Source organism: Falco biarmicus, chromosome 2, assembly GCF_023638135.1.
Source record: "Falco biarmicus isolate bFalBia1 chromosome 2, bFalBia1.pri, whole genome shotgun sequence".
Classification (NCBI taxonomy): domain Eukaryota; kingdom Metazoa; phylum Chordata; class Aves; order Falconiformes; family Falconidae; genus Falco; species Falco biarmicus.
The window spans coordinates 79,484,434-79,501,583 of record NC_079289.1 but is presented as its reverse complement, the minus strand read 5'-3'; the positions used below and the strand labels follow the sequence as shown (position 1 = coordinate 79,501,583).

At 46.9% G+C, this 17,150-nt stretch overlaps 1 protein-coding gene across 7 annotated transcripts in view; it reads left to right on the top strand.

The window, feature by feature from the left end:
- Positions 1–5,815: 5,815 nt before the first annotated feature.
- The window catches only part of PRDM15 (PR/SET domain 15), a 38,840-nt gene continuing 27,505 nt past the window's right edge, over positions 5,816–17,150 (top strand). For 5 of the 7 annotated variants that reach the window (XM_056329965.1, XM_056329964.1, XM_056329962.1 and 2 more), the window contains exons 1-4: positions 5,816–5,932; positions 11,016–11,061; positions 14,405–14,498; positions 15,491–15,644. In XM_056329965.1, coding sequence (XP_056185940.1) covers positions 11,025–11,061; positions 14,405–14,498; positions 15,491–15,644 — 285 coding nt within the window. In that variant the 5' untranslated portion in view covers positions 5,816–5,932; positions 11,016–11,024. Of the gene's footprint in view, positions 5,933–6,978; positions 9,900–9,921; positions 10,186–11,015; positions 11,062–14,404; positions 14,499–15,490; positions 15,645–17,150 lie in introns of those variants that run through there. The other 2 variants (XM_056329960.1, XM_056329961.1) reach the window with 2 other exon arrangements.

The following is a 17,150-nucleotide window of genomic DNA, read 5'->3' as shown; positions in this document are numbered from 1 at the left end:
TTGTGTGTGTAACCTCCTAAAATCACTGTGGTAGTACAGCAGTTCAGACTATCAAATAGTTGTACATTTAAGCATGCTGCTTATTATGAAAACACTTGAAGGCATTTTAATATTCTGTATTTTGAAAATTGGCTACAAATGAGTCTTCTAGAGCTGTAATGTGCTTAGAAATCACAGTTCAGTAGTACATTTTTTTCCAGCTTCAATGTGCTTGAACACATTTGTTTATTGTTAATTCAATATAAAGTAGAAGTTAGGTTTCTTCATTTGTTCTACAGTGGTTCACAATATGAGTGTTAAAAAAAAATGGTTCTCTCAACGTAGACTTTTTCCCTTGACTTAAGTAGGAGCTCTTTGCATGATGGGGCCAGCTGGGGGTCAAATCTCTGCCATGTTGTAAATCCTTAGTCTTGTTTGCTGAAGGAGAAAACCACAACTGGTCATTGAGTTCAAGAAATCAAGGTGAGACTGAGCTCCATGGGTTACACCCCCTTACACTAAAAGCAAAGAGCTGTGGAATTGGGAATGTAAAGGGAGCACATAACACGTCTTGAAGTCTGCTTCAGTTACTGAACTGGGATTTTAATTTACAGAAGTTTTGTCGTGTACGGTGGAATGGGATGGAAATAACACTGAATAACTTGCAGAATACAGGAGTAGGGTTTGCTTGTAGCTTACCCCAAAGAACAGATACACACTGAAGTGGGTTGTTGGTTCCTCTTTCTTTTAAGGTCTTGATGATTGCCTAAATGCAAGTCTTGATGGTGGGAACCAGGAACATTCTATACTGCAAACTGTGTGAAGGTTTGGGCTCACATATATTGAGAAAGAATGAATTCTGAAGATGAGAAAAGTAAGGCATTTTGGGTAAAAAGGGAACCTTCTTTCTTAATTGTCTTCACTCCTCAGGAAAATAAACATTATTTAGTTTGATGTTTGACCTCTACATCTGGCTGGTGTGTTCCCCACCTCTTGCTATTCTTCTACAAATAATTTGTGTTCTATTGTCAAAACAAGGTAAGGTACTAAACACAAAGGGACAATTGAGTTGGTTAGTTGTGACAACCCCAAAGGCCCACGATACTGAATCCCATTCCTCCCTTCAGAGACGATTAGGTTGTCATTTATGATCAGGAGACCTGAGTATGTACATATTTTTTTTTTGTTTACTAGTATTTAGGTCAGTGTAAGTTGTCAGTGGATCCTGACAACTAGCGGGAGCTATGCTACAGGTTTGGGATAGGAGGACTGGATTTGTAAACTGGCGTAACTAACACTGAGATGTATCCTGCCAGGTGCTGCATGTTTCATGTGCAGTTGTGTGAAGGATGCTGGAGAGAATTACTTTGTTCTTTTATGTTTTGCAACCTTCATAATTTTAGTAACTACACTTTTGAACAGTAGAACAAATCTCTGCATGATGTTGCACTGAAAACTTGTTTTCTGCCTTCCAATTTAAGTATTTCAGAACAATAGCTTGGAAACAACCTGTGAAATCTTTCTTCCTTTTTGCCCCTTTTCTTACACTTTTGTGTCTCTGAATATTCTATACAGCAAAGAAGGCATGGCATTTAATGAGCACTGAGAACTGAAGGCTTGCTTTTCCCCTCTGAAGAATTTTTCTGCCCGTAGTTGAAACTTCTTAATCTTTGTTGTTTTTCTTTATGGCATTTTAGCTTTTCATTTACCTTGATGAAGACAACCTGCATCCTTACCTACCCAAGATTTGCCTTGACTTTAGTCTGAATTTTGACCAAGCAGTAAAAGAATTAGATTCCTCTTTGTAGATCGAAGCAATAAACCTACCTAGTATCTCAAGTGTGAATATAAGCTACATAACTTTCTTAAAGTGACTGAGATCACTTTAAGAGTCACTTTAAAGAGGAAGGGGTTCTTTATCCCTAGATTGTCGGTATTTCATATCCAGTTCACCTCAGGAAAAAATTATATTTATGTCACTCCTAACTATACATGAAACTTGTGAATCTGAGGTGGCAGGAAGGAGTGGAAGAAAATTCATATTCATTTAAAAAGCAAAATAGTTTTGGCAAACTTGAACTTAATGGACAGGTCATAAACCGTGCAGGCATAAATACTGAGCTTTATTCTTAAGCTTTCTGTTAGATTTTCTTTTTCCCCTGCTCTTTCTTTGGGAGGGAGGTGAGGCTCCAGGTCATACAGAGCTGTAGTTACTGCCTTGCTCTTGAGAGGACGTGGCTTGCAGCACTGCTTTTTTTGAGGTGTTCTGTTGCCTGGCAATGATAGCAGCTTTGAGGATCAGTGAAATTCTACAGCATTTTGTAGTACTGCGTCTCCTCACTGGTTGTAGGTGGTTTTAAAGTGAAAGCTTTCTGCTGTACATTTCTTGTAAAGTTTTGGTGTCCTTGATATGCAAAAGAAAAATCAAAGTCACCTACATAAAATGCTACCACATGCATATAGGGAAGCAAAGTAAGAATCTTGTTCTTGTAACATCTTTTTCAGCTCTGGTAGCTCTAGGTGTTACAAGGAGCAGGAGCTCTATACAAGGTGGGAGCCGCATGGCTTTTTCATTGTAGTTTATTGCAGTTTTTTAATTGTAGAGCTGAAGTTTGAGATAAGTGCTTATCCCAGTACAGAATTAAGTATACTGTAGCTCCAGGCTAAGACATTCCCGTTGTGAGTGGGAACAGCTGACCTCATGCTTTGACCTCTACAGGACCTAAGTGGATTTATTCATGTGTTTAAAGTCAGCATATGCTTCTCTACATTGCTAAGCCACAGCCTTGGTGACAACCAACTGAAGATTAACTGTGTAACAAGGGTGATTAAGTTAAGGGTGAATAATATAATTTCACTCGGGATATCCAAACTGCTGCTATGCAAGATGCTGGCATGGTGTGAAAATACCTGGGAAGCATGGGTCTGAGGTCTTTCCAATACTATAACTCTGTATTTCCCAATAATGTATTACGCTCTGATATTCCAGGTGGAGTAAAATATTTTTTCTAGCATTCAACTGTGATACTAACTTTTTCTGTGGTGGGGTTGTTTGTTTGTTTTTCTTTTTTTCTGTGTGTACACTAAGTCAGTGTAATTAAGAATGATATACAGATTTATTATACCACTAAAAAACCTGAGAAGATGATTTTTTTAAAGAAATAACTGCTGCTGTACATACAATAAAGCAAATTGTCTCTGTGTAGTGCGCTGTCCTACATACCTAGTCAGCCAAGCGTAACAGATGGTTTTCTACTCTCCTTCACTAATTTGACCTGTTGCTTAACAGACCATTTACCTGTTTACTCAGGAGCAGAGTTCTCCACTGATGCTGTGCTGACACCATGGGTTGTTTCTGATAACCCTGGCTATATCAGGTAGCCCCTTCTTGTTCCTTGAGAAACTGCCTGAAACATGGACTGGGTGGGAATCTAATGGAAAAAGGAATTATGAACTCATTGCGGTTACTTGCTATTTTTTCTTTCATTTATATTCTATTACCCTGAAACCATTTGTTATTTTGGGGGCAAAGAGGGAGGAGTGTTATGGCCTATACCCTGTAAAGAAGACACCAGTACTAAAATGAGCACAGCCTGGGAATAAGGTTCTCTTGCAGTCATTTTACTGAAAAAGGTATGTTCTAATTAATGCTGCTACAAAGCCCTACCAGGCGGGGGGAGGGGAGAGCGGGGGGGGGGGGGGGGGGGGGGGGAAGGGGAGAGGGAGGGGGAACAACACCAAAACCAGGCATTCATATGAAAATAGCCACAATACTGTTTTTATTTTCCTTCCTAAAGTGAGTGCTGTACCTTATTTTGCAAGGAAATTGTATGTTACTTTACTGGAAGTTGCTGTCCACATTTCTATGCCTGATTATTTCATACCCTTGAAGTGCTTAGCTGAAATTTCCTAATGGTCTCCCAACAAACCTTCTTACTTTTTGTCCCCACTCTAATCTTGGGTGAGGTTTTTTAACTTGTATGATGCCATTCATGTATGCTGGCAAAAGTGACAAGACTTATCAAAATGAGAGCAGGAATGGATGTAGCACTATGTCTGGTCCATACTCTTTCCTCCAGTTCATCATTCTTAAACAATGAATAGAAGGAATTTTCATTTTTTTCATCTCTCTACCCTAGCAAGACTGGCGTAAAATGCCAGTTCACAGTCTGATGTTAACTCTGCAGAAAGGAAGGCAGGCATACTGGCAAAAAAAAAAAAAAAAAAAAATGTTGGAGCTGCAGGATCCAGAATCACATGTATTGTAAATCCAGATTGCTTCAGCTAGGAAACATACAGATAACTATTCTGAATTAGTTAATACTGACAAAGTGAATGCACTGCAAGCAGGATGTGTACTGGATGCTGAAGAAACCTAGGCAGAGGCCCAAAGACAGCACTGTGAACACGAATATGCACTGAGATGTACAGGGAAAATTAGTAAAAGCAGACTATACAAAACTAAAGACCAGTCAGCTTCGATCTTTGAAAAAGCAAATGACCTGTACTTGAAAAATTCCCCTTACTACTGCTGTACTCATTGAAAACTTCAGGTGAGTCACTTTTAGAGAATAAACAGTTCCCCCTCCTTAAATTGCCACCTTTTGCCAAGAAACAGTGTTGCACATGTTCAAAATTAAAATGCTGCATTGTTACAGTTTACCCAAGTACTTAACAAGTGGAGAGCCGCAATACTCTACCCATCCCTCTTCAAACCAAGTACTTGTGCCGAAGGGGATATAGGATGGGTGAGGTGAGAGTGAGAAGGAGCCTGGCTTTAGCCAGCTGTTAAAAGACGTAGCTGTGAGAAGAGCACATCCCCCAAAAAGGACAGAACTAGCACCTGCTTTCCATCATCTTTAAATCTTCAGCGGTGCTTTTACTGTGAAGACTGGCCAGCCGCACCACAGTGGCAGGGAGCACTGCGTAAGGCTTTGTGGGGGGCTCCGTTGTAGGCGATGCTTCTTCCCAGAGGAAAAAACTCGGCGTGTCTCTCTGGAATACAGAAAGCCTAAGTGGTTCCTGCCCCCAGCCTCTGCCTCTGGAGGGGTGTTCTTGGCTGCACGGTGCACACTTCGCTTGGGGCGGGGTAAGCGCTGCTGTAACCTGAACTGAATGCTTAAACCCCCTTGAGAGAGGAGCTTTTGTTCCCTGGGCACCAGATTTCAGTGGTAGCCCACGATATGAAAAAAAACCCCCTCAGATATTACTGGTTGCACTTACGGATGGTACGTGTGGCCGCAGTGTTCGCTATCAAGCACAGCAGGGCTGGGCCCTGATAACATCCTGCTCAACCAGGCGGAGGGGCTCGGGCGCGCTGTCCGTTGGCCTCGGCGAGGCTCGGGCGCGGAGGCAGGCGCTCAGGTGCTTGTTGAGGGGTTAGCAGGGGAAGTGGCAGGGCCGGCAGCCTGCCGTGCGCCTGCTCGGCTCCTGCGCGCCGCCAGGCCGCTCCTGGGACACCCCGCCGGCGGCCGGCACCGTCCGGGCGAGAGGGGAAAACCCAGCTGGTGCCGCCCGGCTGCGGAGCCACCCCCGACGGCAGCCGCCCTCCCGCTCCAGCCCCGCCCGGCACCGAGGCGCCGCGCCGGCAGCACGGGGCAGCCGGCCGGGAGGGGGCGGCCGCCCCTCGCGCAGGTGTCGCACGGCCCGGTTGGGGGGGGACCCCGGGGACGCGGTGCCGAAGGCCCGGCCGCCGCCGCTGCAGACCCGCCCCGGCAGGGACGAGCCAGGGCGATGGGGGCGCCGGGAGTAGGACTGTGCCTCCGCCGCCCCCCCACTAACGACGGCGGCCGCTGGCGGGGCCCGGGCCGCGCGGCCCTCCCCGCCGCCGGTGGACTACGCTTCCCACCGTGCTTTGCGGGCGGCCCGGCCGGTTTCCGGTGGCGCGTGGTTTCCGGAGCGGATCGGAACCCGGAGTCCGGATCCGATCCGGGTCTGGCCATTCCCCAAGCAGGTAACGCCGGTCCCCCGCGCTCGCGCCCGCCGCGCCCCACCCCGCCCCGGCCCACGCGCGGCACTCCCCACGCGGGACCCCCGCCCCGCCGCCCCGCGCCCGGCCCGCGCGGCTCGGCCCCCGCGCCTCCGCTCGCCGCCCCGCCGCTCCCCGGCCGCGCGGGGCCGAGGCGGGGGCGGCGGCGAGGGCTCCCGGGGCGGCGGCGGCTCCCGGCGTGGCGGCGGCGGCGGCCCCGCCGCCTCCTCCTCCGCCGCCGCCGCCTCCTCCATGCCGCCTGTTCTTTGTTACAGCGGCCGTGCCGCGGCGCGCGGAGGGAGGGCAGTAGCGAGGGGGGCGAGGCGGGTCCGAGGCAAAACCCGGCGGAGCCGCTCCCGGATCCCGGGCCGGGGCCCGCCGGGCTCCTGGCGGCTGCGGCGCGGTCCCGCCACTCAGCGCCGGCCGTGCCCGCGCTGAGGCCTCCCGCCGGCCCCGCTCGCACACACGCACGCACCCCGCGGCGCCGGGAGGCTCCGGCCCCGCCGCCGGGCTGCGCCTTGCCGGGCGCCGGCCCCGGCAGCGTGTCAGGCGGGCTGGGGGGGGGGTGGTGGCGGCGGGGCGCGGGGGCTGTGTGACGGCGGCGGGGGCGGGGGGGGGTGTCCCCGCAGGCGGGGCTCGGCCGGTAAGGCCGTTGGTCCGGGGCGGGCGCGGGCCCTGTGAGGGAAACGGCCCCTCTGGGGCTGGTGCCGCCGGCAGCGGCGTTTCCCCGGCGGCAGCCGGGGCGAGGGGCTGCGGTCGCCGCGGGGCGGCCGAGCCGCGGGAGCGAGGAGCGCCCCGGGGGGGTGGAGGGAGTCGCTTCCAGGTGTGAGGGCGCGAACCCCGGGGGAGGGGGCGGCAGGTTCCCCCGAGCTTGGGAACCGGGGCCGGCGGCGCTGCCCGGCCCTGCCCGGGCTCCGGGTGCGCGCCGCCTGGGAGAAGGTGCGGTGCGTTCGCTGCCAGACAAAAGGAAGAAAAGCCCCGGCCGGCAGTGCTCCCCGCGGACACGGCCTCTGCAATGCGCTCGTTTTCTGCTCGCGTTCATTAAACTTCGCGTGTGCTTTATTCAGCCTGGGCAGCGTGAGGTTGCAACGCTGGGAAGGGCAGGTGGTGTGAACTCAGCACCCGCTCTGTTACTGTGCTTCCCCTTACTGCTGTGGAAATTGTCCCCCTCCCCCTTCCCAACAATAACTGATGGAGTGGTTGTAGATTTGTGTGGATACAAGGTCTCAACGTAGTTTACCAGATATTCTGCCAGATAGCTTCTGATTACTTCGAACAGTAGCGTGAACAAATTAGGCTACATTATGAAGACGACAATGTGTATTTTTAAGCGTGTTCTGCTTGCACATGTGTATTTGCAGTAACCATCCTCTTGTGTTTTCTGGTTACTTATTCACCTTAGCAGAAGCCCATTTTAGAACTTTAATGGAAAACTGAAGAAAGGGAAACTTCTGTTTTACTTTGTTGGTCATTAAATTCAAATACAGGTTTTTTTTAGGGATTTGGTTTATTTTTTAATTCTTCTTAACTATTTTTTTTAAAATCTATTTGCAATATCAAAATTACTCAACTTACCACTGAAACCCGATTTCTTTCTTCAGCAGATTATAAGGGGAAGGTATGTTTTTTACACCCGGTCTTACATTTTTGGATAGCTTACGGCTCAGGTGGTTCCCTGACACTAATACTGCAGCACATCATGCTCCACAGGCAGATACCTGTGACACCGCAGCCCCTCCGTGTCTTCATCTGGGTTCCCGCCAAAAGTGTCCAGAGGCCTGTGTTGCAGCTGGAGTTTGTGTGCTTAGCTGTGTGCTTTACACTGGGCACAAAGTCACTCAGTTAATTATACAAGCAGCTTTTTTACTGCTGTCAGAATGAGGCCTTGTACCTGTGGTCTAGTTTCTTCTACGTAGCTTTTCACCTGATTATTCACTGCTTGGTGATTGGTCTCTGGTTTATATAAAAGTATCTGGTATTCCCAGAAGCTTTGATTACCTCTGCAAGACAAGAACATAACTGCATGCAGTAGGATGAGTTAATTTCATGGAATATTTTTCTGATATGAATGATTGAAAAGGAAATCAGACATGGGTCAGAGCAACAGCAGATGAGGGTAAAAAACTCTGAAGTCTGTCTTCAGTGCTATCATGTGAGCTAGCGTGGCCATTGTGTGATTGCATTTACCAGATAGAGTGGGTGGCATAATGTCATTTATTTAAAAAAACTCTTGGGAAATACAGTTGAGATTTGTGAGTTTTGAAGCCTACGAGTGAGAAGCAGTATGTGTCTGCAAAGCAGAATTGTTAGAGCCATTTTGGGGCAGTTCTTCCTTTCTTACGCTTTCAGTAAAGTACGGAGGGGGGGAAAAAAAAAGGACCACATGAGAATTTGTAACAAGGTGCAGATACTAATGCAAGGTGGTCCTCTTTTTTTGCACTTGCATGTTGAGGTGTGAGTTTATTTGATAGACAATACATTACCTGTTCCTGTTTATTTCAAAGCATAGCAGGTCATTGTGCTGAACATAGGAAAGACACATGACAAATCAGAAATGTGATGTGGAAAATAGAAGTACTTGCTGCAAAAATGAAAATTGCCCTAATGCAGATAATAGCTGTAATGTAGTGTCCTTACCAACTACGCGAGGTGTGTTTGAGGGACCTTTACGTTTTCTCCCCATCACCTTGAACAACATTTATGCTACTATGATTTCTCCGCCCCTTTGTTGCTATTCTCATCTGATGGCCCCTAAAACAAGACTGATGCTGCTTCTGTAATACTGCATGTCATCAGTCTGTTATTTGTGAAGAATGTGACACAGGAAAGTCCTAGAAAGAGAATGCCTTTGACAAGCAGGTCACACAGCAGTATTGCTCATCTTGCTGCAGTGTCCCCTGCATATCTGAACCATTGACCAAGAAGACTATTTGTTAATTCAGCCATATTTAGGATTAAAGTCTTGTCAGGAAACAACCTATCTAAAAATAACTGGACATACACCTCTTGAAATAGTGCAGAGCATCCTCAGTACATCTTGGTTAAAAAGCAAAACAGAACAATTTTTTACATCAGCCTACAATGTGCTTTCTGTGGCTTGTTTTGCACAATTGTACTCTGGGTTTCCCTAAATACCTGTTGCATTGTCAGTGCTTTCAGAAAAAGAACTTTTGGGAAATTCCCTGAATTGCTGCTTGTGCTCAGCACTGGACTTTTGTATAAATGCTTTATTATATGAGTTTAGTCCCCAAAAGCTGTAGCTGAGAAAGGCCTAGCCTGTGCCACAGACAATGCTGGCCCCTTATTGGGGCAGTGGGTATTAGGAGGGATCGTGCTGTTGACATTAGGTGGAGTTGGGGAAGGTAGGGCTTGGAATGGGCTGTGGGGGAATGCTAGGGTGGCCAGACTTGGTGGCCAAAATCCTTCTTAGGCTGCTGCTTAGATGACGGAGCAGCAGGAGGCAAGAGCCTCAGCGACCAGGTGCCCCTTTATATTCCCATCAGTTGACTTCCTGGCTGTCCACCCAGCACATCTCTGTGTGGTGGTGGACTGTCCTTTGCTAACTGGGTGTATCCTGCCGATTGGTGAAGGAACCTGTTTGCTGCTTGTGGTGGAGGCTTGAGGGAGAGTGGAGCATGGGTGCAGCTGGCTGCTGCTTATCAGACACGGCTTCCTGGCATGTGCAGGTGCCATTGTAGCTTTAGCATCGGATTTGACACAAGTACAGAGTCCTTCCTGAAACGGTGAAAGGGGTTGTGTGGGACAGGGACTTCACTTGCGCTGAGAAGTCAGTAGAGCTGGTACCTGTGCAGAAGTAGCTGCTGCTCCAGGCTCCAGCCTGAAGCATATCCATGGCCCAGCCAGGCAGAGCATCTGAAGCATCAGTGGTCAAGAATAAACTCGTTAACGGGAAGTCCTGCTTCTACACTGATGCTGAGTAACGGCCATGCTTGTGTGTATCTTTAACTTTGCTTCTGTTGTTACAGTAGCACATGCTTTATCTTTTTTCCAAGGGGGCTCAGCTGGCTTGGTGTGTCTTTGGTCATGTTTCCTCCCTTCCTGTCCTACTCCCCCTCATGGGTTCAGTCTCTTACTCCTTCCTGTTCTCTTCTTGACCAATGTGCTTGCTGTTTCTGCAGCCTCATTCTGTCGTAGCTCTGGGTCATGATCTTCGACTTGCTTTGCCTCTCACTGGGCGTTGGGAAAATTGATTATTGGAAGAGGAGAGCCTTGTCATGGTTAGAAAAGGGAAAACTATCTTCTAGATTCTGCTTGTGCCCTGATCTTAGCCACACATAATCAGATTATTTGCCAACCATAATTTAGACTGTCTAGACATCATTGAGGAGCAATAGATAGTGTTTATGCAAGTTTTTAATGCATACCTCCAAAACTGATTTATGTAAGTGAATATAGATTATCCTTATTCTATGGGTGAAAGTAAATTGGTGAGTTACCATTCATGGAAGGTCAGTGACAGAGACTGGATTTTTTCCAGGTTTTCTGACGCCCTTTACCACAGTATAGCTTTGCCTTTGAAAGAAATCTGTGATCGTATCTACAGGTTTTAGGTTCTTAAGATTAATGTCTTAAGTAATCCACCCTTCATAGATAACTTTTTAAACTACTGTTCAATAAAATGTTCCATTGAACCAAATGGGCCTTGTTTCTGCAGCGGTTGTTGCTGGCCTGGATTAGTCCCCTCGCTCTGCTCGTTCTGAGGCTCTGTGGGAGCTTATAGCAGGGGACACAGGGGTGGCTGGAGGTTGGTGAGGGAAGGGATGGGGAATGGCATGAGGCAGCATGGCCTCGCCGAGAAATGGCTGTGAACCTGCAGACATGTAGGCTTCCTGGTAGTGACTTCAGCAATACATGTAATGATACAGCAGTCACTGGGGGATTTTTAGCAACTTCAATTCCTTTAACTTTTCACTGATACTCCTGGAGGGGCAGTAATGTGTTTGGGTATGCTCTGGGCCAGTCAGCATCATTAGTCCATAAAGGGGTGTTTCCATAATACAGAAGGTAAAAGTCATCCAGAACTAACTTCGTCTTTGTATTTTGACAGGTTTGAAAAATGGCTGAAGATGGCAGTGATGAGACTATGTTTATTTGTAAGTATTAAAAGGGAAAATTAACTTTCATGATGTGACCTGTCTACTCAGAATGATTGAAGACTAAAACAGACTAAGTTTTTATTTAGGAAAATATTTATGTAAAAGAGGCTCAAACAGCTTATGGAGGAGTAGAGAGAAAGTTGCTCATTTTAAGCATACACATTCTCCCAGTTTTGTTGGCAAGCACAGAGACCTCTGAACGTGAGTTAGCAGAATAGATTTGTAATGGTTGAAGTAAGTGAGATTGAAGGCCTGACAGTAGTTTAAGCCTTTCATTTATACAGCCAGCTTTAGCACCCAGGGGTGTCTGTGGGGAACTCTGACCTCTAGCCTGAGTTGAAGATCTGCAGCTCCACAGGAGGGTGCAGGCTCATTATTCTTTCTGGACAAGCCCAGCTGGAGATGCACCGACTGCCCTGACGAGTTTCACTCATGGCATTCACTGTGTTTTCTTGTGCCCCTGGGCCAGTGCTTCATGCAGCTCAGCTCTGTGGTCTGTCTTCTGTGTAGCCCTGTATGCTGCGTCGGGCTCAGTGACCTGGCATCTGGACTTGTGGGGTCATGACATGTGAAGAGAGGCTGCAGCGGTGGTGTGCCCAGGGACTGTAGTGGGCAGTATCCCATGCCTGATGGAGCTTGGCTAGTAGGCATGTTTCCCAGTGGCATACTAGCCCCTGCAGCTTCTCTTTTTTCACCAGCCTGGATATGTAGGATCTGGTGTCACAACAGAAAAAAGCAGAGTCCACTCACCTGCTTGAATTAGCAGAGAGGACCCAGATACTGTGGAACCTATCTGGAAGAGCAAAATGAAGCATACATCACCGGTCGTATGGATCCACAGCCTTTTACTCCTGATGGCTCCACAGCTGTACATTAACCTTATGGCAACTATGCTGGAAAGTTCCACTTTTCCCTCCACCACAGATTCACCAGGTTTCTTTCAAAAATAGTGTTGACTCAGTAGGCAATCTTGCTGAGTTGCAGGTACCAGTAGTGAAGTTACCTTATCTTCCACTTCATAAAAAGACGCTGGAGGATAGCAACAGGGATTAGGATGTGACACCCTAATTTGTACAGAAAGAAGGTGTCACACAACATGGTTTTCCCCCTTCCAGTGGGGAGACGGGTCATTTCTTTAGCTTTCTTGTGCTTTCTGTAAGTTTTTTCCATGGGATATGGGAACTGCTTTTGTTCTGAAAAAATAAGTTGTTGTAAATGATACTATGCACTCCCATAGTTAGCATAATTGAATATATATTTCATAGACCTAAGAGAGTTTTTGAGTATTTTTTGATAGAAGTCTGTGAATATACTCCCCCCAGGGTATTTTACCATTTGTCCCATGCTTAGTTTTGTATTTCTCTAGTGGCTGTAATCTCTTGAAAGTGTCACATATGGTGAGCATAACAGCCTTGGGGGTATGTCTGCTGTAAGGTGCCCCTTAGATTTTGAGAGGCATACTACACAGTATCAATGTCGTATTCCCCCTACTATGATCATTCATTTGCAAAGGAGCGAGAGGAATGTGTAGCTTATTCCTGCATGTAGTTTTGGATAGTGCTGTGTGCACTTTGTTGAACCTGTGCAGTGGCTATCTTTGCAGAAGTAAGGGGCGCCTAGATGCAGTCAAAAGATAAGGGGAATGACAAAGTGCTTAATTTCCTTTGGCAGCAAAGCCCTTCTAAGAAGTTGTCGCTCCGGCTATTCCTTCCTGTCCCCATTGGTTATGACAACCCTTTGTGGTTGATAATCCAGTTCTTTTCAGCAGTCTGGTTTACACATTCCTTTGTGGCTCCTGTGCCTTCTCTGGTTCTGGAAATTTGTATGTAGCCCAGATTATTTCAGCAGTATTAAGCTCAGTGTGAGCTACAGGCCCACCTAAGGGTGGTAGTGGTACAGTAAACAGTGTGGGACAGCTGTAGGCTTCGTTTTGATGCTGGTGCTATGTGAATAGCACATGCCTGCAGGTCCTTTCCTCCGATACAGCTATCTGCTGCTGTACAGCAAACTGGACTGCGAAATTCATTCAACTGAAAAATAAACTGATGGGAAAAGCTGATTGTTTCGTTCCTTGGTTCACCAGAGGGCATCACAAACAGCTGTACAGGAAGCAGCAGCCAGGCTTGGGGGTTACACCAAGCTGGTTTGTCAAATGTATGTGGATTTTCACTGCTAAGCTGTTCTGTTGCCAGAAGAAGCAGCAACACGGAGCTGTGCATTATAGTTTGGGATCCCTTTTCCATGTCTTAGAATAAATCATTTTTTTAGTTCACTGGGACAGATGCTGCAAGGGAGAGGTTTCCAGTTAGGAGTACAGAGTAGCTTTGCCAGAGGGGACATACCCTGGAATGACATGGCTTTTGTCCTGTTCTCTTCCCAAACAAAGCATAACCACCATAACTTTGCATCCTTACTGAAGTTACCTCACTTGCCCTTGTGAGTGTGGAGCTCAGATGAAAATCACGCTATAGGAATATAACCCTTATGTGATGATCTCTTCTTAAGCTGCATTAGTAGCTGACCAGGCAGGGCAGTTTGACAGCTGTTTTTCACAGTGAAGCAATGTGTATGTGTGTGAAATCCTGTTAAGTTGGCTTATTTTAGAAAGCCTCAAATTACCTTGGTCTGGAAATTGTTCCTTAGGAACTATTCAGTTCTGACTAATTTACAGCCACTTAATAAACTAAAAGTTAATTTAGGTAAGCTGACCGTGAATTAAAAAGTGGCCAAAGTGTGTTGCGCAGCCAGCTGGCTTGTTTGGAAAGGCACCAGAAGGTATCTTGGAGGTATCTCTCCCTGCGCTGTGAGTGAGGAGCACGAGCGGGCCAGGCATGGCTCCAGGCAAAGCTGGGTTCCCACAGTATGCTGTGCCTGTCGAGGCCCTGTGCCAGTCCCACTGCTGGTACTCAGTTTATGCCTCCTGGTGCTCAAATGACCATGCTACCCAAGCTGTTTCTGAAAGCCTGGGTTCTGGTGAAGGTGGTAATGTGGTTTTCTTCAGTTGCTAGATGTTATGGCACTTTACCTGACAAATAATGCCACCTTTAAGTAGAATATTGACTGCGGATGCAAGGCAATTATTTTCCTTTGAAACAGAATTTAAACAATTGTATTTGGACAGTACCGATCATGGTGTGTGTTATCTCACCTAGAGGTGCCAGCTATCAACTTGTTCAATTATACATGGTTTTTAAAGTAATATAAACAAACATCTGCCTCTGTATGTACGTACTTTGCCTGGTGCTTGGTTTTGTATTTGGCTTTTGAAAGGAGGTGGCAGCGGTCCTACAGTGAAAGTATTTTCCATCAACCCTTCTGTACGCTGTCTGCTTCCTTGCAGGGTGTGAGGACTGTGGGCAGTACCATGATTCAGAGTGTCCAGAACTGGGCCCAGTGGTGACAGTCAAAGACTCCTTTGTATTGAGCAGGGCAAGGTAAGGAACGTTTATGTTACTTCTGACTAACCCCCCATGTTAGTTCTTTAAAACGCATTTGCTGTTTAATGGGTGTCACGCTGACAGCTGAAAAATGAAGTCCCGATGTATGGAGAGCACGTGGCCTTGATTAAATAGAAAAACTGATGCATACGCTTAAGTGCTTTACTGAACTGAAGCCGAAAAACAACTTGCTGCTCATGGGGACTTGGCTTCTTTGCTGAGGTTTCTGCCACAAAGTTAGACAGTGCCAGGTGGGGTGATGTCTTCTGTCTTAGTCAAGTACCTGCAACTTTTTCCCCTCCTCAGATATACCATATTAGTTTTAGAGAAGTGTATGAGAATTTCTCATTCTTATGAATGGTTCTGTTCTCCTGCTTGGTATAACCTCGGTAGTTCCTCCACTATGCAAACCAAGTTGTTTATCCTGGAAGGCAAACAGTTTGTCAGGCATGAGTTGCCATTAATCAATCCAGAGTGACTGTTTCCAGTCACTTTCTCCTCATGAGCCGATAAATGCCTCCCAAAAGGTCTTGTTCCTTGATTTTCATAGGGACTGAAGTGAGGCTGACCAACCTGTAGTTCCTTGTATCATCCTTTTGGCTTTTTTTAAAGATGGGTGCAACATTTGTCTTCAGTCATTGGGGACCTCCCCTGATGCCCATGATCTTTCCAAGACAATAGAGAATAGTCTCACTATGGTGTTGGAGTGCTCTGTCAGCACCCTCAGGTGCAACCCATCAGGTCCCTGGACTTACATGAGTGAAGCGCTTTCAAGCAATCACTGATTTGGCCTCTTCCGCTGCTTGTGGGTTTTCCTCTATGTTTGTTTATAAATCCTCATGGAAGTTAGGGTATGTTGATCAAAACACTTTGCTGTCACTGGAGATGGGAGAAATAGATGTTGACTTCTTTCTTCCATGGCTTCTGGCAGTGTTGTCCCATGTGTAGCTGGGGTTTTTTTTTCCCTCAATTCTCTCTTCAATTTTTAGATCATCTCTGCCTTCTAATTTGGAGATAAGGCAATTGGAAGATGGGACCGAAGGAGTGTTTGCTCTCACTCAGCTAGTGAAGCGTACCCAGTTTGGCCCATTTGAATCCAAGAGAGTTGCCAAGCTGGAAAAAGAATCAGTTTTCCCCCTAAAGGTAAGACATGACACATGAAAAGCAGTAACAAGGAGTCAGTTTTACCTGTGATGAATTTATGCCATCTGACACTATGGGGGGGAAAAATGTGTGTAGGGGCGTTATTTGGGACACCTTTTAGGCATGCCCTGCCATGGACTAGCTAAACAAGCATCGTCAAGATGGAGGGACAGAGCATACCCTCAGCAAGTTTGCTGACGATACAAAACAGGAAGGAGTGGCTGATTCACCAGAAGGCTGCGCTGCCATTCAGCAAGACCTTGACAGGCTGGAGAGTTGGGCGAAGAGGAACCTTACGAAGTTCAACAAAGGCAAGTGTAGGGTTCTGCACCTAAGCAGAAACAACGCCATGCACCAGTACAGGCTGGGGGCTGACCTGCTGGAAACCATTTTGCGATAGACCTGGAAGTCCTGGTGGACAGCAAGCTGGTCGTAAGGGCACACTGCTGGATCATGGTTAAGAAGGCCAACGGGATCCTGGGGTACGTTAGGAGGAGCATGGCCAGCAGGTTAAGGGAGGTTATTCTTCCCCCCTACTCTGCCCTGGTGAGGCTGCATCTGGAGCACTGGGCTCCTTGGTTCAAGAGAGACGGGGAACTACTGGAGAGGGTTGAGCAGACGGCTATGAAGATGATTAGGGGACTGGAGCATCTCCCTTATGAAGAAAGGCTGAGAGAGCTGGTCCTCTAGATACACAAATACCTTAAGGGTGGGTATCAAGAGGATGGGACCAGACTCTCTGGGCAATGGGCAGAAACTGAAACACACAAGTTCCATCTGAATATGAGGAAAAACTTCTTTACTTTGAGGGTGACAGAGCACTGGAACAGGCTGCCCAGGGAGGTTGTGGAGTCTTCTTCCCTGGAGACATCCAAAACCTGCCTGTATGTGATCCTGTGCAACCTGCTGTAGGTGAACCTGCTTTAGCAGGGGGTTGAACTACTCCAGAGGTCCCTTCCAACCCTGACCGTTCTGTGATTCTGAAAATACAGAAGAACCAAACTAGAGGCTTGTTCTGCGTGTTTGAAGTGAACATCCTTGTAGGAGATAGGGCTAGGATACAGTCAGCAAAACTGCTTATCTTCCACCTTCTGCATGTGATGATACAAGAGAGACGACTATGGTAGTTAATTTCGGTTGTTTTAAATGAGTCTCTTCAATGTCATTGTATTTGCTTGATGAGTGACATATGCATTAGGTTTATGGAATGTGCAGAATATATTTTTTTTGTCTTGCATTTGTTTTATTCTTCTCTTGACAGTTTTGGTAGGAAAAATGCTATGGTAAAAATTTAATTAACTCTTAGTTTTCAGTAATACCTAACGCAGAAGTAAAAATTTAGAAATGTGACTTGGGTTGATGAGTGTTTCACAGCATGCTGTTTGGATTCCCCTCCATTCTTTTGTATTCAGTCATTCATATTTTTTGAGAAACTGGTGGCTATAGCAAGAATTCTTAGGATCGAAGTTCAGTTTGTTTCCATCCTGCCCCAGTAGTCTCTCAGAC